The 23,336-nt window shown below is 35.9% G+C and overlaps 1 protein-coding gene across 1 annotated transcript in view; it reads left to right on the plus strand.

Annotated features, from left to right (window-relative positions):
* Window positions 1-23,336, plus strand: part of PIK3CA (phosphatidylinositol-4,5-bisphosphate 3-kinase catalytic subunit alpha) — a 76,317-nt gene that overhangs the window by 38,918 nt on the left and 14,063 nt on the right. The window contains exons 4-14 of the mRNA XM_008142319.3: window positions 320-570; window positions 2,068-2,313; window positions 3,439-3,524; window positions 13,641-13,746; window positions 14,251-14,403; window positions 14,496-14,633; window positions 19,641-19,765; window positions 20,652-20,733; window positions 21,043-21,207; window positions 21,428-21,531; window positions 22,682-22,853. Coding sequence (XP_008140541.1) covers window positions 320-570; window positions 2,068-2,313; window positions 3,439-3,524; window positions 13,641-13,746; window positions 14,251-14,403; window positions 14,496-14,633; window positions 19,641-19,765; window positions 20,652-20,733; window positions 21,043-21,207; window positions 21,428-21,531; window positions 22,682-22,853 — 1,628 coding nt within the window. The remainder of the gene's footprint in view (window positions 1-319; window positions 571-2,067; window positions 2,314-3,438; window positions 3,525-13,640; window positions 13,747-14,250; window positions 14,404-14,495; window positions 14,634-19,640; window positions 19,766-20,651; window positions 20,734-21,042; window positions 21,208-21,427; window positions 21,532-22,681; window positions 22,854-23,336) is intronic.

The raw sequence follows: 23,336 nt of genomic DNA on the forward strand, positions 1-23,336 counted from the left end.
AACCTTTTGTATACCATAATGAGTCACTCTTCACAGAGGTTGTATCCATGAAGTATACCATGCAGTTTCGAATGGAATTATATTGGTCTCAGGTACTTAGGACCCACCAGTCAGTTTTGCATGCTTGCCATAAAACATGAGATTTGGACATAGCCTGGTAGCCCTATTAGATTTGAAGATTTACCTGCATTTAATTAGTTAGATAATAAGTCATTTATGATTATGGTTAGAAGAATGGTAGTGCACGCTTTTTGAAGTTTGTCTCTTGAAAAATGAAATATATATGATGATTACATCTAATAGTGTTTTCCTCTTATAGGGCAAATAATAGTGGTGATTTGGGTGATAGTTTCTCCAAATAATGACAAGCAGAAGTATACTCTGAAAATCAACCATGATTATGTGCCAGAACAAGTAATTGCTGAAGCAATCAGGAAAAAAACTCGAAGTATGTTGCTATCATCTGAACAACTAAAACTTTGTGTTTTAGAATATCAGGGCAAATATATTTTAAAAGTGTGTGGATGTGATGAATACTTCCTAGAAAAATATCCTCTGAGTCAATACAAGGTGAGTAACAAGTTTCAAATATATTAATTTTAAATTTAAAAATTAATCACATTGGGGACTAGTGTCTGTATTTTTAAAACATACTTTTTGAGAAATAAATAATATTATTAAATAATATTCACAAGTTTGTTTTTATACAATAATTATTTAATTTGAGAGATTGATGATGAATTAAATTTGAAATAACAGATGCTATTCTTTCTTTAAATTTTATGTAATTGGGGATCTGATTATATATGTGGATAAGCTGATTAACGGTTTGCAATTGTAACAATAGTTGTATTATTATTCAGATACAAACATTTGTTTTGGTGACTGTTTAATTGTGCTATAAGGTAAGTACAATGTTTCAGGTATTCTGCATGCAAAAAATGCATCATATGCTTTTCTAGACAGCTCCAGTTCTATAGTGAAAATACTTTTATTAGCCAGTAAGAATTTTAAATAACATGAAGCTTGCACAGAAGGCTTTTCATGTGCCTTCTTTTTTCTTTTCTTTTTTTTAAAAGGGGTTTATTGTATTCATTTGAATATGCAAGAAAGCAATAACATAAATGTCCCCTTGTCAAAAAAAGACAAACAAACATAAAAACATTGGCAGTTACACTAACCCCAAAATATGGGGTATTTTATCTCCTTGCAAGCAATGGCACTAGCAGTAATTAAACATTTCAAAAAAAAATCTATGACTTATTAGTTCTGTTAAGATATACTATTAATATTACCCTATTCTCTATTCTGTTTATTTAATAAATACATATAAGAAGCAACTATACTTGTACCAAGTGTATGCTAAGTACTGATTTACAATACCAAGCAAGACATGGTTCTGGCCTTCAGGTAGCTTATAGTCTAGTGGATTTACGGGTAAGAAAATAGGCTATTATAATATGTACACTGTAGCATTTCTATTTGAAATTTCTATCCTAATTACCACTTCATGGATCAAACAATGTGTTTTAATATATTTTTAAATACATCCTATATTTTTATCAGTCTACTCTTATTTTGTTTTGTTTTGTACTTTTTAGCAAAACAAATGTTTCTCAAGAAATGTTGCAACAAAAGAGCAAGGGGCAGCAACCCTTGGATTGGACACCGATATGACTTAATAGATAGAATGATAGAAGCTTACTAAATGATGTTGCTTTTCCTTTAACAAGTGCAGTGTTTTCATAATGAGTATCCTCTGATCCTTGTTTGTAATTTTTTTTCTTACAGTTAAGGGTAGAACTAAAGTGTCAAAAACTGACCTTTTTTTTTTTAATACAATTTATATTCCAATAGGTGCTTCGTTGATCTTGTGCTATAATGTAACTCCCAGATATGTATTTCAAATGTTAAATGTAGCAACTGCTAAGAAATGTGATCTATAATATTTGATTTCATTATCACCTTTGCAGATTAGTATGTAAATTCTCTCATAATACTCTTACATGTTGCTTTTAAAATGAAAAACCTTATTTAAAAAAGGGCTTCTCCCCATCTCCTTTACAGTATATAAGAAGCTGTATAATGCTTGGGAGGATGCCCAATTTGATGCTGATGGCTAAGGAAAGCCTTTACTCGCAACTGCCAATGGACTGTTTTACAATGCCATCTTATTCCAGACGCATATCCACAGCTACACCATATATGAATGGAGAAACTTCTACAAAATCCCTTTGGGGTATAAATAGTGCACTAAGAATAAAAATTCTTTGTGCAACCTATGTAAATGTAAATATTCGAGACATTGACAAGGTAAAGTCATGTTGATGCTTATTATTTTATATAAATTACTAGAGGCCCGATGCACGAAGATTCGTGCAAGAATGGGCCTTCCTTCCCTTGGCTGCCGGCACTGCCTTCACTCTGGCCCTGAGCCGCCTTCTGCCTTCGCTCCGGCCCAGAGCCGCCTTTCTGCCTTCTCACACTACCCAGAGACCTGGAGCTGCTGGGGCGGTGCGGAACGCCTGACGATGCAAATGCAAGCGTCCCGCCCCGCCCCCAGCCGCTCGGCACCTGCATATGCAAATTAACCCACCATATTTGTTAGGTTAATTTGCATACCCACTCCTGATTGACTGGTGGGCGTCACAAAGGAACGGTCAATTTGCATCTTTCTCTTTTATTAGTGTAGATTTTATATAAACTTATTGAACTAAATAATGATCTATTGAGCTGCAGTATGTTTTCAAGTGGCTAGAAAACCACCCATCTACCTCTGATATTACACAGCTTATGGTCCTTTGTCATTCTAATATCCTAATGGTTCTAATGATCACAATTCTGAGCTCTTAAAACCAAAAGTTTGACAGAATTTATTTGGCAGCAAAACCTGGCCCAAGTTGAAGCAAGGTTTTTTTATATCTTTATTTATCCCACTACTATGAATATTCATGTGTTTTGTTACAGAAGTATTAATATATTTATGGGTGTTCTAACTTCAAATAGTATTGAATAATGTTTAGTATATGTACCAATTTATCTTTCTAAAACATGAAAAACTCTGAATTCCATACCTGTCCTAAAGGTGGGCCTATAGTGATTTTTATTAGTCTGATGTTCCCCTGAAAACTGCAACAAATTTTGGTGAAGAGCCTGCATCAGTATTAACTTATTATATATGTGAGAAAAGGAGAACTGAAAAGCTACATCTAAACAGAAACTTCTAATGGAACCTGAAACCTTGGCATATTGGGACAACGCTCTGCTAACTGAGCTACCTGGCCAGGGGAAAACAGTTATTCTAGTATTATTATTTATTAATTATTGTAGTATTTTCCATACAAACAACTGTAAACCTACTTTTGTCCCCGTACGTGTACATGTGTGTTTGTATTATATATATATATTTGTATACACATACTTTTTTTTTTTCTTTAGATCTATGTTCGAACAGGTATCTACCATGGAGGAGAACCCTTATGTGATAATGTGAACACTCAAAGAGTACCTTGTTCCAATCCTAGGTAAGGAAATATATGGATTTCTATCTTCATAAGTCATATTAGTGTTTAGCAATGCAATTAATAAAAGTAATACAATTTCCAACATTGGCTTTATACAAGTCAAGGAAATTGCCAGAAATTTACATATACAACATAAGGACTTTCTATCAAATCACAGGATCACTTTATTGAGTCTCTATAAAATTTTACCTGTAGGGTTTTTCTGATTCTTTCCATTGTATCAAGGAGAGAACAAAATATGGTTACAGTTTGGTACTGATGATTCATAAACCTAGCATTTTATTCTTTTCTTATCTCCATTATCATTTACACTGATAGTTGAACTGAGAGTTGGCAAACAGCTCCAGAGCCAGACTACTAAGAGGCAGTTTTCTGCACATTACCCCCAAGAATAGGTAAATATGACATTCAAATAAATTAGTTTCTTAGGAGGAGGAGGAGTTCTTGGAAACATTTTAAATTATTACTACCTAGATATAATGACAGAATAAAAGGTAGTATAATCCAACAGCTTGTCATCCTGCCATTTCTTTTCCTTTCTCTATAGAATCATTTGGGATAAGAGTCTACCCTGAATATAATAGTAATATTTTAAGAGAACTCAAATTGGTGTTAAAAATGGATTTTGTGGAATAGCAACCAAGCTAACTAGTGAATCATTCACAAGTAAATTTCTTTTTTTTGTTACTTTATTTTTATTGCTGAAAGTGTTATAGATTTCCACAAGTAAATTTCATAATGAATTTAGACTGAATTCTAGGAGAATCAAGAAAAAAATTTGATCTTGTAATTAAGTTGCTAGAGGTGACTACCATTCTAGAGTTTGGATCAAGTTCAAAGAGATGGTAGTTTTTTCTGCCTGGAGAAAGGGAAATAGTTCCTCACCCTACCGGAACCATTAGGTCAGAAAGTACGTCATTCATGTTAGAACTTATGCTGTGACAACAAACAACCCCAAGATCTTTTACAATTTTTATTAGAACAACAAAATTTATTTCCCAGTCATACTGCATGACTCTCACAGGTTGAGTGATTTGGTTGTGAAAGGAACAACAAAACAATATTTGAGTAAAGAATGGCCAAAAATTTTCCAAATTTGATAAAAACTGTAAAACCAACCATCTAAGGAGTTCAACAAGCCACAAGCAAAAACCCGAGAATAATATTGGGTACATTTATTCTAGTTGTTTCAAAACCAAAAAATAAACTAGCTTTATAAAAGTAAAAGGTAAATGTATTTTTTTTTTATTGTCTAAAGTATTACATATAGTAGTACATATATCTCCTTTTCTTTCCCCATTGACCTTCCCCCAGCCTCCCCTACCTCTTGTCGCATGTCCTCATCCCACCCCCCCAGTGTCTTGTGTCCATTGGTTGTGCTTATATGCATGCATACAAGTCCTTTGGTTGATCTCTTTCCCCCCCCCCTCCCCAACACTCCCCAGCCTTCCCGATGTAATTTGACAGTCTGTTCGGTGCTTTACTGTCTCCGTATCTACCTTTTTGTTCATCAGATTACAATGTTCTTTATTTTCCATAAATGAGTGAGATCATGTGGTATTTTTCTTTCATTGCCTGGCTTACTTCACTTAACATAATGCTCTCCAGGTCCATCCATGCTGCTGCAATTGGTAAGAATTCCTTCTTTTTATAGCAGCGTAGTATTCCATTGTGTAGATGTACCATAGTTTTCTAATCCACTCATCTGCTGATGGGTATTTAGGCTGTTTCCAAATCTTAGCTATGGTGAATTGTGCTGCTATGAACATAGGGGTGCATATATCCTTTCTGATTGGTGTTTCTAGTTTCTTGGGATATATTCCTAGAAGTGGGATTACTGGGTCAAATGGGAGTTCCATTTTTAGTTTTTTGAGGAAACTCCATACTGTTCTCCACAGTGGCTGCACCAGTCTGCATTCCCACCAGCAGTGCACGAGGGTTCCTTTTTCTCCATATCCTCGCCAGCACTTGTCGTTTGTTGATTTGTTGATGATTGCCATTCTGACAGGTGTGAGATGGTACCGCATTGTCGTTTTGATTTGCATCTCTCGGATAATTAGTGACTTTGAGCATGTTTTCATATGTCTCTTGGCCTTCCTTCTGTCTTCTTTTGAAAAGATTCTACTTAGGTCCGTTGCCCATTTTTCTATTGGATCATTTATCTTCCTTTTATTAAGTTGTGTAAGTTCCCTGTAGATGTTGGAGATTAAACCTTTATCAGTGATAACATTTGCAAATACGTTCTCCCATACAGTGGGCTTTCTTGTTGTTTTGCTGATGGTTTCTTTTGCTGTGGAAAAGCTTTTTATTTTGATGTAGTCCCATTTGTTTCTCTTTAGTTTCCATTGCACTAGGAGCGGTATCTGTGAAGAAATTGCTTCGGCATATGTCTGAGATTTTGTTGCCTGTGGATTCCTCTACTATTTTTATTGTTTCCTGTCTTATGTTTAAGTCCTTGATCCATTTTGAGTTTATTTTTGTGTATGGTATAAGTTGGTGATCTAGTTTCATTTCTTTGCATGTATTTGTCCAGTTTTCCCAACACCATTTATTGAACAGACTTTCTTGACTCCATTGTATGTTCATGCCTCCTTTGTCAAATATTAATTGAGCATAGTGGTTTGGGTCAGTATCTGGGTTCTCTCTTCTATTCCATTGGTCTATATGTTTGTTCTTGTGCCAGTACCAGGCTGTTTTGAGAACAGTGGCCTTGTAATACAGCTTGAAATCTGGTATTGAGATCCCACCTACTTTGTTCTTTCTCAGGGTTGCTGTGGCTATTCGGGATCTTTTTTTGTTCCAGATGAATTTTTGGAGAGTTCTTTCTAGGTCTGTGAAATATGCCATTGGTATTTTAATGGGTAGTACATTGAATCTATAGATTGCTTTGGGTAGTATGGACATTTTAATGATGTTGATTCTACCAATCCATGAACATGTTATGTTCTTCCATCTGTTTACGTCTTCCTCTATCTCTTTTTACAGTGTCCTGTAGTTTTCCGCGTATAGGTCTTTTACCTCCTTAGTTAAGTTTATTCCTAGGTATCTTACTTTTTTTGGTGTGATGGTAAATGGGATTGCTTTTTTAGTCTCTCTTTCTGTAAGTTCACTATTGGTGTATAGAAATGCCATAGATTTCTTGGTGTTAATTTTGTATCCTGCTACATTGCCGAATTCATTTATTAAGTCTAATAGTTTTTTGATGGAGTCTTTCGGGTTTTTTATGTACAGTATCATGTCATCTGCAAATAAGGACAGTATTACTTCTTCTTTTCCAATTTGGATGCCTTTTATTTCTTCTTCTTGTCTAATTGCAATGGCTAATACTTGCAGTACTATGTCAAACAGGAGTGGTGAGAGTGGACATCCCTGTCTTGTTCCTGTTCTTAGGGGAAATGGTTTTAGTGTTTGCCCATTGAGTATGATGTTGGCTGTGGGTTTATCATACATGGCGCTTATTATGTTGAGGTATGATCTTACTATTCCTACCTTGCTGAGACTTTTTATCAAGAAATGGTGTTGGATTTTGTCAAATGGTTTTTCTGCATCAATTGATATGACTATGTGGTTTTTATCTCTTAATTTGTTTATGTGATGTATCACGTTTATTGATTTGCGGATATTGTACCATCCTTGCATCCCTGGGATAAATCTTACTTGGTCATGGTGTATGATCTTTCTCATGTACTGCTGGATCCGATTTGCTAGAATTTTGTTGAGGATTTTGGCATCTATGTTCATGAGGGATATTGGCCTGTAATTCTCTTTCATTGTGTTGTCTTTATCTGGTTTTGGTATTAGGGTGATGCTGGCTTCATAGGAGCCTGGAAGTGTTCCTTCCTCTTGAATTTTTTGGAATAGTCTAAGGAGGATAGGTTTTAGTTTTCTTTGAATGTTTGGTAAAACTCCCCTGTGAAGCCGTCTGGCCCTGGGCTTTTGTTTGCTGGAAGCTTTTTAATGACTGCTTCAATTTCTTCCATAGTTATTGGCCTATTGAGATGTTTATATTTCTTCCTGATTGAATTTTGGAAGGTTGTATTTTTCTAGGAATATGTCCATTTCCTCCAGGTTGTCCAGTTTGTTGGAATAGAGTTGTTCATAGTATTTTTTAACAATCCTTTGTATTTCTGTGGGGTGTCTTGTTATTTGTCCTCTCTCATTTCTGATTTTGTTTATTTGGGTCCTCTCTCTTTGCTTCTTTGTGAGCCTGGCTAGAGAGGTTCATCAATCTTGTTTATCCTTTCAAAGAACCAGCTCTTGGTTTTGTTGATCTTTTGTATTGTTTCTTTGGTCTCTATGTCATTTATCTCAGCTCTGATCTATATTATTTCCTTCCTTCTGCTTACACTGGGCTTTCTTTGTTGCTCTCTTTCTAGCTCTTTGAGTTGTAGGGTTAGGTAATTTATTACCATTGTTTCTTGTTTTTTGCAGTAGGCTTGTAGAGCTATGAACTTTCCTCTCAAGACTACTTTCGCTGTGTCCCATAGATTTTGGATTGTTGTGTTTTCATTGTTGTTTGTTGCCATGATGTTTTTTATTTCTTCTTTGATCTCTCTGGTAACCTAGCCATTGTTTAATAGCATGCTATTTAGTCTCCATGTGTTTGAATTTTTTGGATTGTTTTTATTGTGATTGATTTCCAGTTTTATGCCACTGTGATCTGAGAAGATGCTTGATTATGATTTCTATCTTCTTGAATTTGAAGAGGCTTTGCCTGTGACCCAATATATGGTCTATCTTTGAAAATGACCCATGTGCACTTGAGAAGAATATATATTCTGTAGCTTTGGGGTGAAATGTTCTTAAGGTGTCAATTAATTCCATCTGGTCTAGTGAGTCATTTAGGATTGATGTTTCTTTGCTGATTTTTTGTTTAGAGGATTTGTCCAATGGTGATAGTGGGGTATTAAAGTCTCCTACTATGATTGTATTGCTGTCAATCTCTCCCTTGATATCTTCCAGGAGTTTTTTTTATGTATTTGGGTGCTCCTGTATTGCGTGCATATACGTTTACCAGAGTTATTTCTTCTAGTTGGATTGCTCCCTTTAGTATTATGAAGTGGCCTTCCTTATTTCTTTTTATGTCCTTCACTTTGAGATCTAATTTGTCAGATAAAGTATTGCTACCCCCACTTTTTTTTTCATTTCCATTTGCCTGAAAAACCTTTTTCCATCCTTTCACCCTCAGTCTGTGTGCCTCTTTTCTTCTGAGGTGGGTTTCTTGTAGACAGCAGGTAAATGGGTCATGTTTTCTTATCCAATCCATTACCCTATGTCTTTTGATTGGGGCATTTAATCCATTTACATTTAAAGTTATTGACGAGAGGCCCGGTGCACAAAATTGGTGCATGGGGGGAGGGGGGCGGGGGAGGTGTCCCTCAGCCCAGCCTGCACCCTCTCCAATCTGGGACCCCTCGAGGGATGTCCGACTGCCCTTTTAGGCCTGATAGGATCGGGCCTAAACGGCCAGTCGGACATCCCTCTCACAATCCAGGACTGCTGGCTCCCCACTGCTCACCTGCCTGCCTTCCTGATTGCCCCTAACGGCTTCTGCCTGCCAGCCTGATCACCCTCTAACCACTCCCCTGCCAGCCTGATTGATGCCTAACTGCTCCCCGCCCCCAACTGCCCTCCTCTGCTGGCCTGGTCATCCCTAACTGCCCTCCCCTGCAGGCTTGATCGCCCCCAACTGCCCTCCTTTGCAGGCCTGGTCCCTCCCAACTGCCCTCCCCTGCTGGCCTGATCGCCCACAACTGCTCTCCCTTGCAGGCCTGGTCCCTCCCAACTGCCCTTCCCTGCTGGCCATCTTGTGTCCACAAAGGGGCAGCCATCTTGTGTGTTGGAGTGACAGTCAGTTTGCATATTATTCTTTTATTAGGTAGGATTAGATAGGATAGAGACATGGTGCATGGGTGGGGGCCGACTGGTTTGCCCCGAAGGGTGTCCCAGATCAGGGTGGGGGTTCTCTTGGGGTGTGGGGCGGCCTGGGCGAGGGGCCTGTGGTGGTTTGCAGGCCAGCCATTCCCCCCGGCGACCCAAGTGGAGGCCCTTTATCTGGGAATTATTTATCTTCTATAATTGAAACTTTTTATCCTTGAGCGGAGCCAAGCCTCCTGCTTACTCAGTGGCCACAGCCATTTTTTTTTTCCGCAGCCATTTTTGTTGGCATTTATTTATCTTCTATAATTGAAACTTTGTAGCCTTAAGTGGAGGCCTGGGCCAGCCAGGGTGTGCAGAAAGCTTGGCTTCCTCCATTGCTGGGGAAACCCAAGCCTCCTTCCTGCTCTCTCCGTGGCCACAGCCATCTTGGTTGGGTTAATTTGCATACTCACCCCTGATTCGCTGGTGGGCGTGGCTTGTGGGTGTAGCGGAGTGATGGTTATTGCATGTTACTATTTTGTTAGATAGACTAGGTACTTGTTTGTCACCATTTTTATTCTTTACCCGTGTTCCTTCTTTGCTTCCTATTTCTATTTTTTACAGCAGACCCTTTAGCATTTCTTGCATTGCTGGTTTGGTGCTAATAAACTCCCTTAGTCCTTTTTTGTCTGTGAAGCTCCCGATTTCACCTTCAAGTTTGATTGATAGCCTTGCTGGGTACAGTATTCTAGGATTCAGACCCTTCCTTTTTATGACTTTGTGTATTTCATTCCATTCCCATCTGGCCTGATGTGTTTCTGTTGAGAAATCAGTTGCTAGTCTGATGAGAGATCCTTTTATGTAACTTTCTGTCTCTCTCTGGCCGCTTTTAAGATTCTTACTTTGTCGTTAGTGTTTGCCAATTTAATTATAATGTGCCTTGGTGTCAGTCTTTTGGGGTTCATTTTGCCTGGGACTCTGTGAGCTTCTTGGATTTGTGTGGGTTTTTTCTTCCCTATATCAAGGAGGTTTTCTGTCATTATTTCTTCAAACAGGTTTTCTATTCCTTGCTTAATTTCCTCTCCTTTTGGCACCCCTATTATGCCGATATTGTTTTGTTTCATGTTGTCCCAAAGTTCCTTTAGGCTCTCCTCCTGCTTTTTAATTTTTTTTTTCTAGAAGTTACTCTACTTGGGTATTTTTTCCTACCTTGTCTTCTAGCTGACTGATGCAGTCCTCTGTTTCATCTAGTCTACTCTTGATGCTTTCTGTTGAGTTCTTTACAGCCGCGATGTCATTTCTCATTTCTTCTTGGTTCTTCTTCATTTCCTCTTGGTTCTTACTCATATTGTCGAATTTGTCTTCCATTCTTTTCATCCATCTTATGACCTTTTCTCTGAATTCTTTCTCTGATAGGTTGCTTGCCTCCATTTTGTTTACTTTCTTTTCTGGTGATGCCTGCTTTTCTTTCATATGTGGGCTGTTTCTTTGTCTCCCCATGTTCTCTCTTCTCCGCATGTCTGGTTATGTAGTTCTCTCTCTCCTTTCCGTGGTGGAATGTATAGGTCCTCTGAATCCGCGTGCTTGCACCACTTGGGAACCGGTGTTCTCAGGTTCGCAGCTGTTCGATGGGTGCCGTAGTTGTAGATTCCCCGGGCTTTTCAGGCTCCCGATAACATCCACTTTCCCCTTCAAGATGGCATGGTCTCCACGTCCGAGCTGGTCCCTCCGGGAGGGAATCCAGCAGCAGTGGGGGCTGCCTGGTCAGGGGAGCCCTGTCCAACAGTCCCCCACAGTCTCCTGGAGTATAGCTGTCCCTCAACTCACCAACAAACACTCCTCTGCAACCACACACTCTCCCTTTGTTTTCTCACTCACACACTATCTTCCGGTCTGCCTTCCCGTCGGCAGCCATCTTCGATCTCCCAGGTAAATATATTTAACAATCTAAGATTATAATGTCAAAATTTTAGTGAATTAAAGAAGCTATTTGAAAAGAACTTATATTTGATTATCTTTTCTTTAAGAATTCTGTAGTCTAAAAGATAAAATCCCTATGGTAGCAGTATGAATATTTTAGTAAATTTGTAAACTTTTCTGCATTTACAAAAAAAATAAAGATAAAAGAAAATGAAGTTATTAGAATGAAAAGGAGATATTAAAAAATTCTTCTGAGATTAAGTGATTGTTCCAAATACTGTACTTCCCGTATACTAGATAAATTACCATATGATTTCTTCATAAATGTTACGTTCTCTCCAAAATCAGAATCAATTTGAACTATATATATAAAACCATTGCCTAATAATAAAGAACTTAATTGTTCTCTGTGTGTGGACTTGAGAAGAAACATGCTTTATTTGCATAGTATTATAAACAACATTCATAGGATATAGCTCTTATAGTATATAGAATATTTCCCATTAACTCTGAGCAAGTCTAGAGATTTAGAAGTAATAAATAAAAATCCCTGGGTACATTTACTGTGAACTTATCAAATCCCACAATATTTCTTCTCTCCATATGCATTCTTTCTTTATTTTTTAGAATTCCTTCTTGCTAAGTTCCCTCATTTTAAACATACCTTCTCTGTATAAGTGGATCATATTTTTTAATCTTCATCCATAATCAAGCAAAGAATACACAGAACTTATTTTACTAATAAAGTTTTATAACCTTAATTTGGCTAATTAAAAATTTTATACCACTTTGTTGTTAAGTCTTGTTTTATTTGTGACCAAAAACAGAATAGAATTTTGAAGAAGCCATTTAAAAAGTTTTCAAAATCATTATCTAGTACTTGAGATTTTACCTTGGGCCCGTTACACTTCTAATTTATTTACTTTTGTTATCTCATTTAATCTTCACAACAACTTTATGAGAGTAGATACTATTATTAGTCACATTTCCAAAATGAGTAAACAGACAAAGTGAGGGTTGCACATGTAATAAAATAGTAAAAACAAGATTCTACTCTAGGTAGTGTGATTTCTGAGTTCATACTCTTAACCATTACTATAATCTTTTTTAAAGAAATAACAACTATGTATTTTGCTTGGCTCTTTACAGATATGTCCACCAAATAAAATATAGACATTATTTCACATGTAACATCCAATAAATTGAAGGAAATTTATTATTAAAATTTGAGAAAAAATTATCACTTTTTATAGTAACTTTTTATTATTATTATGAATGTCAAGTTTTACTTGCAAAATAGTTCTAAAATTCAAATACTTTCTGCTAACATATCCTTCATTTTATTTAATACTGACTTATTTAAATGAATAAAACTGCATCATGTATAAAAGTAATTAAATACCATTGTAATCATAATAGGAAATTTCATTTTATTTAGTTATCCTTTTCTATTTGCCTCTTTATAAGCTAATTTTGGGGGGGGTGAAAGTATATAGCATAATTGGACAAAAGTATACATTGCAGAGTTTAGTGAGTTATCATAAAGTGAATATCTATATAAGCACTACATTGGTCAAGAATTAGAACATTTAACAGTATTCTAAAAGTCCCTCCCTCCTCATTCCCTCTCCCAGACCATTAGTCTTCTCTCCTCTCTAAAGGTAGCTATTATCCTTCTAATATTACTGTTTAGTTTGGGCTTTTTGAATTTTATGTAAATGGACTCACGAAGTAGATATTCTCTTGTGTCTTTTTTTAACTTAATAATATGTTTGTATTATCCATGTTGTAAATAGCTGGTGTTCATTTCCATTACTGTGTACTTCATTATATGAATATACTGCAATTTATCTAGTCTACTATTAGACATTAAGATTGTTTGCAGTTTGGGAATATTGTAAATAACTCTGTTAACATTCTAGGCAGAAATGCACGCATTTCTTTGATTTTATACCTTGAGCTGTCATAGGTCAGTTTTAGTACATTATGCTTTCCAAATTGGTTGTATAAATTACACCTCCACTAGCAGTATATGAGATTTCCTGTTACTACACATTCTATAACCACTCCTTGGTATCATCAATCCTTATAGTTTTAGCTAATCTCTTATATAGTGATAGTTCCATGACATTTTATTTTGCATTTTTTGGATGACAAATAATATGGACTACTTTTTCATGTTTATTGGCCATTTGGATAAATGTCTGTTCCATTCGATCTCTGGCCTGTTTTTCGCTTTATTTTTTTCTTTATGATTTGTAGGAGTAATTCATATGCTCTGGATAAACGCTTTTTTGGGGGGATAAATTCTTTTTTAATTTTTTTAATTTTACATAGGTGGAATGAATGGCTGAATTATGATATATACATTCCTGATCTTCCTCGTGCTGCTCGGCTTTGCCTTTCCATTTGTTCTGTTAAAGGTCGAAAAGGTGCTAAAGAGGTAAATTATATTCACCTTTAGAAACTCTAAATTATACTGCTTATTGAATTTTTATCAAGAAATGGATATTAGTTTTATTTATCTAAAATAAATAATTTAAAAAATTTAATTAATAAATGTATCATAGAAGAATATCTTGTGAGAGCTTTTAAAATTTATTTATAAATTGTGAGTTTGTCCTGAGGTCATACTGATACTGTTTTGGAATATGCCAAGTGACTACACACAAATATCTGTTAAATGACTACATGCAAATATCTGTCTTGCTTGCTTTGGTTCATATTTCCTAATAATAATAATTAGAAAAAATACATGTCATTTAAAATGGGAAAAGGGAAAGCGAGATATTTATACTTTGTAAAAATTAATATGGTTTGTTGTACACATTGTTATGGACATAGTTGTTGAATTCTCCTTTCTGGGGAAGAAAAGTGTTTTGAAACAGGTTTAATAATTTAACCCAATAAGTAGTGAATATTTTTCGGTTTGTTTGTGTGTTTTAAGGAACACTGTCCATTGGCGTGGGGAAATATAAACTTGTTTGATTACACAGATACTCTAGTATCTGGAAAAATGGCTTTGAATCTTTGGCCAGTACCTCATGGATTAGAAGATTTGCTGAATCCTATTGGTGTTACTGGGTCAAATCCAAATAAAGTAAGCTTTTTCTTATTATAAATTAGAATTTTTTCTTTTTTTATGAAAGTCAAACACAATATATATGTAATAACTTTTATTCTATCTCTTAGGAAACCCCATGCTTAGAGATGGAGTTTGACTGGTTCAGCAGCAGTGTGGTAAAGTTTCCAGATATGTCAGTGATTGAAGAGCATGCCAACTGGTCTGTGTCCCGAGAAGCAGGATTTAGTTATTCCCATGCAGGACTGGTAAGACAAATCACTAAGTTTTCTTAAGTATCAGCCATAATCAGTGGATTTGGATACATACTCTTTATACAGAAGGGGTTTCATATGTTTTGGTTACATTGGCATAGCTACTATAGGTGCTTGGACAGTGTTGTAATATAATAAAATTCTCCATATGCTAATATTTTTACTGCAGCCCTGCCTCTCCTTACTTTATTCAGAGCTCTAGCCTGTCTTCATTTAACAAATACTTATTGAATGCCATTAATGTATGACATGTACCAGGCAATAACATTGTAACCTAAAGAGACCTCCACTGAGTATGTAGTCTGATGGTGAAAATAGATAGTAAGCAGGTAAAAGCAAAAATATAAGATTATAGATCATGATAAGTGCCAAGAAGGAAAAAGCAATAGTGTGCCAGGAATGACTAACAGAGGGATGGGAGAAAAAGGCTAATATCGGGTTCAGAGAAGACCTTTCTGAAATAGTAACTTTGAAATTGAGCCAAAGTATAAATATACTAGGGGCCCAGTGCATGAAATTCGTGCACTGGGGGTGGGGGAGTCCCTCAGCCCAACCTTCCCCCTCTCACATACTGGGAGCCCTCAGGGGATGTCCTACTGATGGCTTAGGCCCGATCCCCACGGGAAGCGGGCCTAAGCCGCAGTCTGGCCTCCCTTTATGGGAGGCAACCGGGCTGGTCAGGGGAAGGCACCAGCCCCATCATCCTGCTGCTGCAGCCACTGCCAGTCACCACAGCCACCAAGGTGTTTTCATCAACACGACTCCAGTCCCTTCACCAAGAAAAAATGACAACTATCTTTAGGCATTTTCAAGATGTGTCTTTCATAGAATATGCATTTCTTTCTTTCTTTTTTTTTTTTTTTTATCCTCACCTAAGGATATGTTTCCATTGACTTTTAGAGAATGTGGAAGAGAAAGGGAAAGACAGAGAGAAACATCAAAGTGAGAGGAACACTTTGATTGGTTGCCTCCTGCATGAGCCCTGATCTGGGCCCCGGCCAGGGAAGAGCCTGCAACCTAGGTACATGCCCTTGATCAGAATCGAACCCAGACACTGCTGTCGGCAGGCCGAGGCATTATCCACTGAGTCAAACCGGCTAGGGCAGAACATGACATTTCTTAGCCCTCCAAGCAGTGGACCTTCGTTTTTTTCTCCAGAAGTGTGGTGGAAAAACCCTAGATCACCTTTTTGGATTCTTATTACCCAAGTTACTAAGAATATTACCAGTGGCATACAGGAAGCTTAGCCAATGGGCAGTCAGAAAAGGTGTTTCCTCTATAGTTCACACCAATCATCGGCTGTGCCCTGCCCAGGCCTAAAGCCTCTGGCCGAAGCTTTAGGTCTGGGAAGGGGACCTCCAGCTCCCTGTGATTGCAGACACCACCCATTGGGCAGGGGACCCCAGCTCCCTGCAATCCACCACAGGAGCAGAATCCCTCGCAGGAGCGGACCCCCAGTTGCCTGCGATCCATCGCAAGCTCCCCGCTGGCGCCCAAGGCCAGAAAAGCCTCCGGCAGAGGCTTTCCCGGCCTTGGGCTCAGCTGCACCCCAGCCTGCCTGCCACAGATCGCAGGAGCCAACCCCCGGTTGCCTGCGATCCGTCGCAGGCTCCCCGCTGGTGCCCAAGGCCGGAAAAGCCTCTGCTGGAAAAGCCTTGGGCTCAGCTGGACCCCAGCGTCCCTGCCACGGATCACAGGAGCTGACCCCCGGTTGCCTGCGATCCATGGTTTCCTGGTGGGCGTGGCTGGTGAGCGTGGCTGGTGGGTGTAGTGAAGGTATGGTCAATTTGCATATTACTCTATTATTAGGTAGGATTGTTAGGTGAGCATGGAAGCAGAGGACATTGCTTCACCACCATAGCTCAATCCCCTAGAAAAGTATATATACAAAATAGAATTTAAATATTGATCTAGTTGTCTGATCTTGGCCATAAATTTGGAACTACAAAATAATGATGTAGGAACCATTAACTCTAACTCTTCCTTATTTCTCAAGGACAAAGTTGTCAGTGTTAAGAGAAGATGTTTTTGTTCTTTGTTAACTTTTTTTTCTAATTTTCAAATTTATCACTTTCGTTTTGACCTAGTTATAGATCATAGACCAACCAATTGAATATGGGCCAAGAGGTCCTGAAATATGCCTATCATATTTTACATATTCCTGGTGCAATAACAGCAGCACCCAGTGGCAGCCAGCAATGCCACATTTAGGAACTTTCAATAGGGAGTTTACCAATCCCTTTTGTAAACTGAATAATAATAATAATAATAATCTTTACCCTTCCTGCCTTTGCACTTTCAAAGATATAAAAAGGCTATTTTAAGTACAAATAAATTTAAAATCATTACTGAATTTTGTCAGATACTAAAACTAAAATTAACTTTTTTGACATTAAAAAGAGATTCTCTTTCTTGAAATTTGTAGCCACTATTCTATAAGTTTAATTACTTTATGATAACTGCCCTGACCAGGTAGCTCAGTTAGTTAAAGCATCGTCCTGACAAGCCAAATTTGCAGGTTCGATTCCCAGTCAGGGCACCTGCAAGAAGCAACCAATGAATGCATAAATAAGTGGAACAACAAATCACTGTTTCTTTCTCTTTCTCTCGCGCTCTCTCCCCCACCCCATCTCTCTCCCTCTCTTCCTTCCTCTCATTAAATCAATAGATTAGAAAAATAAATATAATTCCTTGATGATAAATACTAATATTTATCGAGTGTTTACTGTGTACCAAATGCCATACCGATCACTTTTCACATATTATCTCATTTCATCTTAAAAGCAAGATGAAATAGTACCTAGTACAATGTGAAGTAGGTACTATTATAATCCTTATTTCACCAGTAAAGAAATAGGCATAAGAAGTCTAAATAACTTATCTAATGATCTCCCCAATTGGGGCTGGCTGGCCAGACCCCATCTGTGCACAAATTCCTGCACCAGACCTCTAGTTCTGTTATAAAATTCCTTAATTTTAAGTTAGGGTTGAAATACTGATAAGCATGCTCATGACATGCCCATATCCCTATCCAATTAGTTGTACCTGTAACTGGAAAGAAAAAGGTGATGTAGAAATTTAAAAATTCTTTGGATCCATTATTCTGATTGGTATCTGTAAGTATAAAAATAGAAATATTTTACAAATATAAAGCAAAGAAGATGACCATTCCAACAAAATTATGAGGCATCAAGGTTTTCAAAAATACTACATTTTGACATGTGAATACGAGAAGAGCCAGAAGTAATGATAAACTAGAACTTATTAGATATGTATTTAAAATCTGGACTTAGTATTTACAAGATGAATATGTTCCAGGCTCATGCACAACAGTTGATAAGCAAGCAGTTAGTTGCATTCAAAGGATGTTGCTTACTTTGGATAATAACCTTGGTTTTACTATATTTAAATTATTATCCAGTTGTCATATAATTGTTTTTCACTATCACTTTATTCTTCTCTAAGTTATTCTATATTAAAAATAAAAACAAATAAAGATAAGTAAATAATGCAAAAGAATTAAAAGTCCATGGACCCAGATGGTAAGTGGTAATGACTACTTTTCCTGGTGAAAGGAGGGGTAAGCATATTTTATCTCTTACCTGAACTGTTATTCCAGTAGCCTCCTGACTGGTCTCCCTCCCCCTGCAGAGGACTCAGAATGATCTTTATTAAACATAAATCAAATCATGACATTCATTGTTTAACTAGTTTTCACTGAAAATAAAATCCAAACCCTTTACCCTGACCTGAAAATTTCTTATGCTGTGAACATGACCTCCTATCACTCCTCTCCCTCACCTACTGGGCTTCAGGTTCACTGGCCTTCTTCCTGTGCCTCCTTCACACCAAGCTAATTCTTTCCCTAAGGCATTTTCCTTGTTCCTCCATCTGCAATAGTCTTTTCCTATCTTAGTGTGGATGGTTCTTTCTTATCACTTGGATTACAATTAAATATTACCTTTTCATGCCTTCTCAGAGGCCATTTCTGAGCACCCAGTCTAAAGTAGTCAGTCATTCTCTGTTACATCACCCAGAGTATTTAAATCAACTTGCCAGTATTTTTCTTATTTGTTCATTTAATTTTCTACTGTAACAGAGGCCCCATTAATACAGGTTTTTATAATTTTATTACCCTAAACAGTAAGAACAAGACAAAGCACACAGTCCATGCTTTAATAAATATTTGTTGAGTAAATATGTGCTAATAATATTTCTTAATGCTATTAGATAAATTAACAGTGTTTAAATGTATAAAAACCTAGTAGCATGGATGTTTGCTTTCATTTTTTGCCATTAGGAATATCTGTAACCCTTTCTAAAGGATAAAGAATTTTTTTTATAATACATTAATATGAATTCATAATTATTATATAGTTAATATATCTACATTTAAAGAAAAAAAATGCATTACTTGGAATTGTACCAAAAGTTGTGGTGTTTTTGGTTTCCAAAAACGCAGTGTACATGGTTTTTAATGGGGATATTGCTTCTACTTTTTTCCCTTATTTATTTTTACTTTTTAAATTTGAAAGCCCAAAAGTGACTATTAGGATGTATCCAGGCAACCATTATGAAATAATTTACATTTTAATTTTACTATATTACTAGTTCATATTCTCTTATTCCAGAAACATTAGCAGATTACTAAGGAGGGTCCTCATCAGCGCGAGAAGTAACTTATTCACTACTAACCCCTAGTATCCAATTTCTTATCCCTGACTAACTTTGGTAGTTACTATTCTGTGGTTGATGTTAATGTTAACCAAATAAGTTACTGGAAGAAAAAAAAATAGTTACTGGATTTGTTCCACAAATACTATCTTGAGCTGATTCTTCCCTATTCCTAAAAATAAAGTCTTATCATGGGAATAGTAAACTGTTTCACAGAAGTTAATAAGCAATATAAAGTGAACTGACAGTTTTCTTTCTTTTTTTATGTGGATCACTCATGAAAAATATAGCAGAGAAAATGATATAAGATATTATTTTATTTTACAGAGTAACAGACTAGCTAGAGACAACGAATTAAGGGAAAATGATAAAGAACAGCTCCGAGCAATTTGTACCCGAGATCCTCTCTCTGAAATCACTGAGCAAGAGAAAGATTTTCTTTGGAGCCACAGGTAAGTGTTAAAGATGAAGAGTCTTCGTTTCTTATCTTACAGAGGAAAAGAAAGAATTGGCTTTGGCTGATCTTGCCTTTTTTCCTACCATACCTATTAAAGTAAATAAAGCATAATACACATGACTTTTTATATAAACATATCCTTTTAAAGTTGTAGTTATAAGTCAGTATTTCTAGAAAAAATCATGCTGCATTGATATTAACTTTGGATATTGAATACTTTTTAAAAAATTCTAATTTGATAACACCTTTTTTAGGATTTGGCTTTTATTTTTGCTTTTTAATAAAATTCAAGATCCAAAAAAATATCCTGTTGTTTTAGATCAATTTAGTTGGTCTAGATATTTCTATTTTTAGGAATTCCCTTCATTTTCATTTTTTTCTTACACTTCCTCAAAGTAATAGTATAATGCCTTATTTTTACTTATGAAGAAATTATCGTACTACTTGGTGACACTTTTATTTAAATAAAGCAATTGCAGTGCATTTCTGCAGAAGTTCCTTAAAACATAAATTCTTTCCCGTGACCACAGTAGAAGTGGTGATTCTTCTCATGGTCCAAGTTGCTTACTGGGTGAATAAAATGAGCTATATAAAGAGTGTTATAAAATAAATTCACAATTTTTCCTAAGTACCTGCCTTCCATTTGGATTTTTCTTTTGCCTCCCTTGCCATTATAACTGGAGCTAGGTATCTGTGTACATAAATATGCAACAAGATGTTAAAACACTGATTTTTATTTTTTTATTTTAAGGAAGGCTAGTAATGATAAAACCTAAGTGTTTGGAACTTCTTAAAGATTGCATAGTTGGAAATTTAGACATCCAGGCCTTATAAATAACGTGCAAGAATGTTTTTTATTTTGTTTTATCTTTTCCACACAGGCACTATTGTGTAACTATCCCTGAAATTCTACCCAAATTGCTTCTGTCTGTTAAGTGGAATTCTAGAGATGAAGTAGCTCAGGTAAATGCGTGTTTGAGATTCCTGAATAGCTGTTGCTTGGATTGTTTTCTCTCACAAATTCTGCATAAATATGAGGTGAAATAGACTGTTGTAAGTTAATTAATAATGGTAATATAGTAGAGAAAAATACCATTCAGACTGCTTCCACTGATAAAATTAATTAGAACTGAACATTTTAAGCACTGAATTCATAAGGGAGCTTTTATCTAAACTAATTTTAAAATGAAAAATTAAGACAATGTCTGAAAAGGGTTCATTCACAACTGCCTTTGCTTTACAAATATGATTTGTGGTCTTTCTCATGCACAGATGTACTGCTTGGTAAAAGACTGGCCTCCAATCAAACCCGAACAAGCTATGGAGCTTCTGGACTGCAACTACCCAGACCCTATGGTTCGAAGTTTTGCTGTTCGATGCTTAGAAAAATATTTAACAGATGACAAACTTTCTCAGTACCTAATTCAGCTAGTACAGGTAAAATAATGTAAAAAAGAAAAATTATGTTTTATTCTAAATCCATGCAACTTCCAAAACCTCTACTGTATTAACTGATTTTATGCTTTTTTAAAAATTAGTTTTGTCACCAGTAGTATCTACTTTCTTTCTAAAAAAATTACCTTTAACTCCAACCATGCAAAAATTGACCCTCGTTGATGTAAAGTTGTTTTATGTTTGTTTGTTTTTAAACACATAGGTCCTAAAATATGAACAGTATTTGGATAACCTGCTTGTGAGATTTTTACTCAAAAAAGCATTGACTAATCAAAGGATTGGGCACTTTTTCTTTTGGCATTTAAAGTAAGTCAAATTATTTTCCCATTAAATTATCTACAGACATATTACTTTCTTAATGTATGTATAAATATGCATACTTATATACTATAGCTTTTGTTTGTCTGGAAGAGTTTTCCATACTGAAAATATGTGATAACCAATGATGAGTTTCCCCTCAACCTTTTCTCTTTAGAATTAAATAAACAGTGAAATTCAAAACTGAATTTTTTACAGGAATGAGTGCTGAAATATTTTTAAAGACTTTGATTCTACTTTAAGTGAAGTTAAATTTTCTAGGTTAATGTTGATTAATGGTATATTTGGTTTCACTGTGTGTGTATTAAAATATCCCAAAATAAAGAAAAAATCTTACCTTGGAATTGAAATTCAGAAGAATAATAACAAAAATCTCAAATTTCTTATTAGAAAAGAAGCTAATTAAGAATAGAAAAAATTATGTAGAATCAGATATACCTAATACTCAAAGGTAGGGGTCAGAAACCAAACACTTTTTTCTAAATTTAGAAACAGATTTGTAGTTAACATGGTTTTTTAAATGTTAAAATTTAAAATGAAACCTAGAAGCTGGGTTTAAAAATAACATAAATTCAGGTGTGCTTGGGTATGTTTCTCTTTAAGTTCCTTTTGGCTGGGTTAGTTGAGCTTCTGGGATTTCTAGATTTATAGTTTTTATCATATTTAGAAAATTATTGAGTATTTAGCAATGTTCCTTAATAAAATTTCATTTCATCACCCCCCCCAAAAAAAAATAAAATAACTTAAATTCAGAGACAATGTAGAAAAGGAACATGTATGCCAACAGAGTCAAACAGTATTCACTGAACTCTTAACTCCCTCCCTATTCATTTTATTTTTGTTCCTATTTTCCCTTTGCTCATGTTTATATGTATATCTGAGAGATTAGTTAATAAAAAGTAGTTGAAATAAACCTAAAAGCTAGTACATTAACATTTGAAGAACTATGTGAAACTCTCGATTATTTTGCTTCTAAATGATAGGTTTTAAATTATTTTATTGTTAGTATGATATAACATTGAATTTAGAAAAAAATTTTTAAATATATATGTACTCATTTGAGACTATATGTATGTATATATGTGTGTGAGTGTATGTGTATTGTCCTTTTTGTTTTAATCTTGCACTGTTCCTCTAGATCTGAGATGCACAATAAAACAGTTAGTCAGAGGTTTGGCCTGCTTTTGGAATCCTACTGCCGTGCGTGTGGGATGTATTTGAAGCACCTGAACAGGCAAGTCGAGGCTATGGAAAAGCTCATCAACTTAACTGACATTCTCAAACAAGAGAAGAAGGATGAGACTCAAAAGGTATATGACTCTTTAGTTTGTTTTTGAAACTCTTTGTTGCAGTGTGGCAGGGTTATTTGAGAGCCCAGTATACAGGAGTGTGCAAAAGTAGGTCTATAGTTGTGAGTACACAAATAATTAATATTTATTTATTATTGTATTATTTATTTGTATTATTTCCATATGAACAACTGTAAACCTACTTTTGCCTACCTCTGTGTATGCAGATCATGGGTCTTAGAATCAAGCATATTAGGATTTGTATCCATTTCCACTGGCTCTTGGCTGTGTAATGTTGGACACATTATTTAGTCTTTGAGATTCATCTTCCTTATCTGTAAAATGGGAATAATTCTTTCTTCATAGTGTTGTCGTGAGAATTAAATTATATGAGCTATGTCACAGTCCCTAGAACATGGGAAGTGCCCAGTAATTGTTAGTTCTCTCTCTCTTCCTTTCTCTTTTATATAATCCTAACTTTTAAAAATAATTTTTCCAATACTT

Source organism: Eptesicus fuscus, chromosome 3 (assembly GCF_027574615.1).
Source record: "Eptesicus fuscus isolate TK198812 chromosome 3, DD_ASM_mEF_20220401, whole genome shotgun sequence".
NCBI lineage: Eukaryota > Metazoa > Chordata > Mammalia > Chiroptera > Vespertilionidae > Eptesicus > Eptesicus fuscus.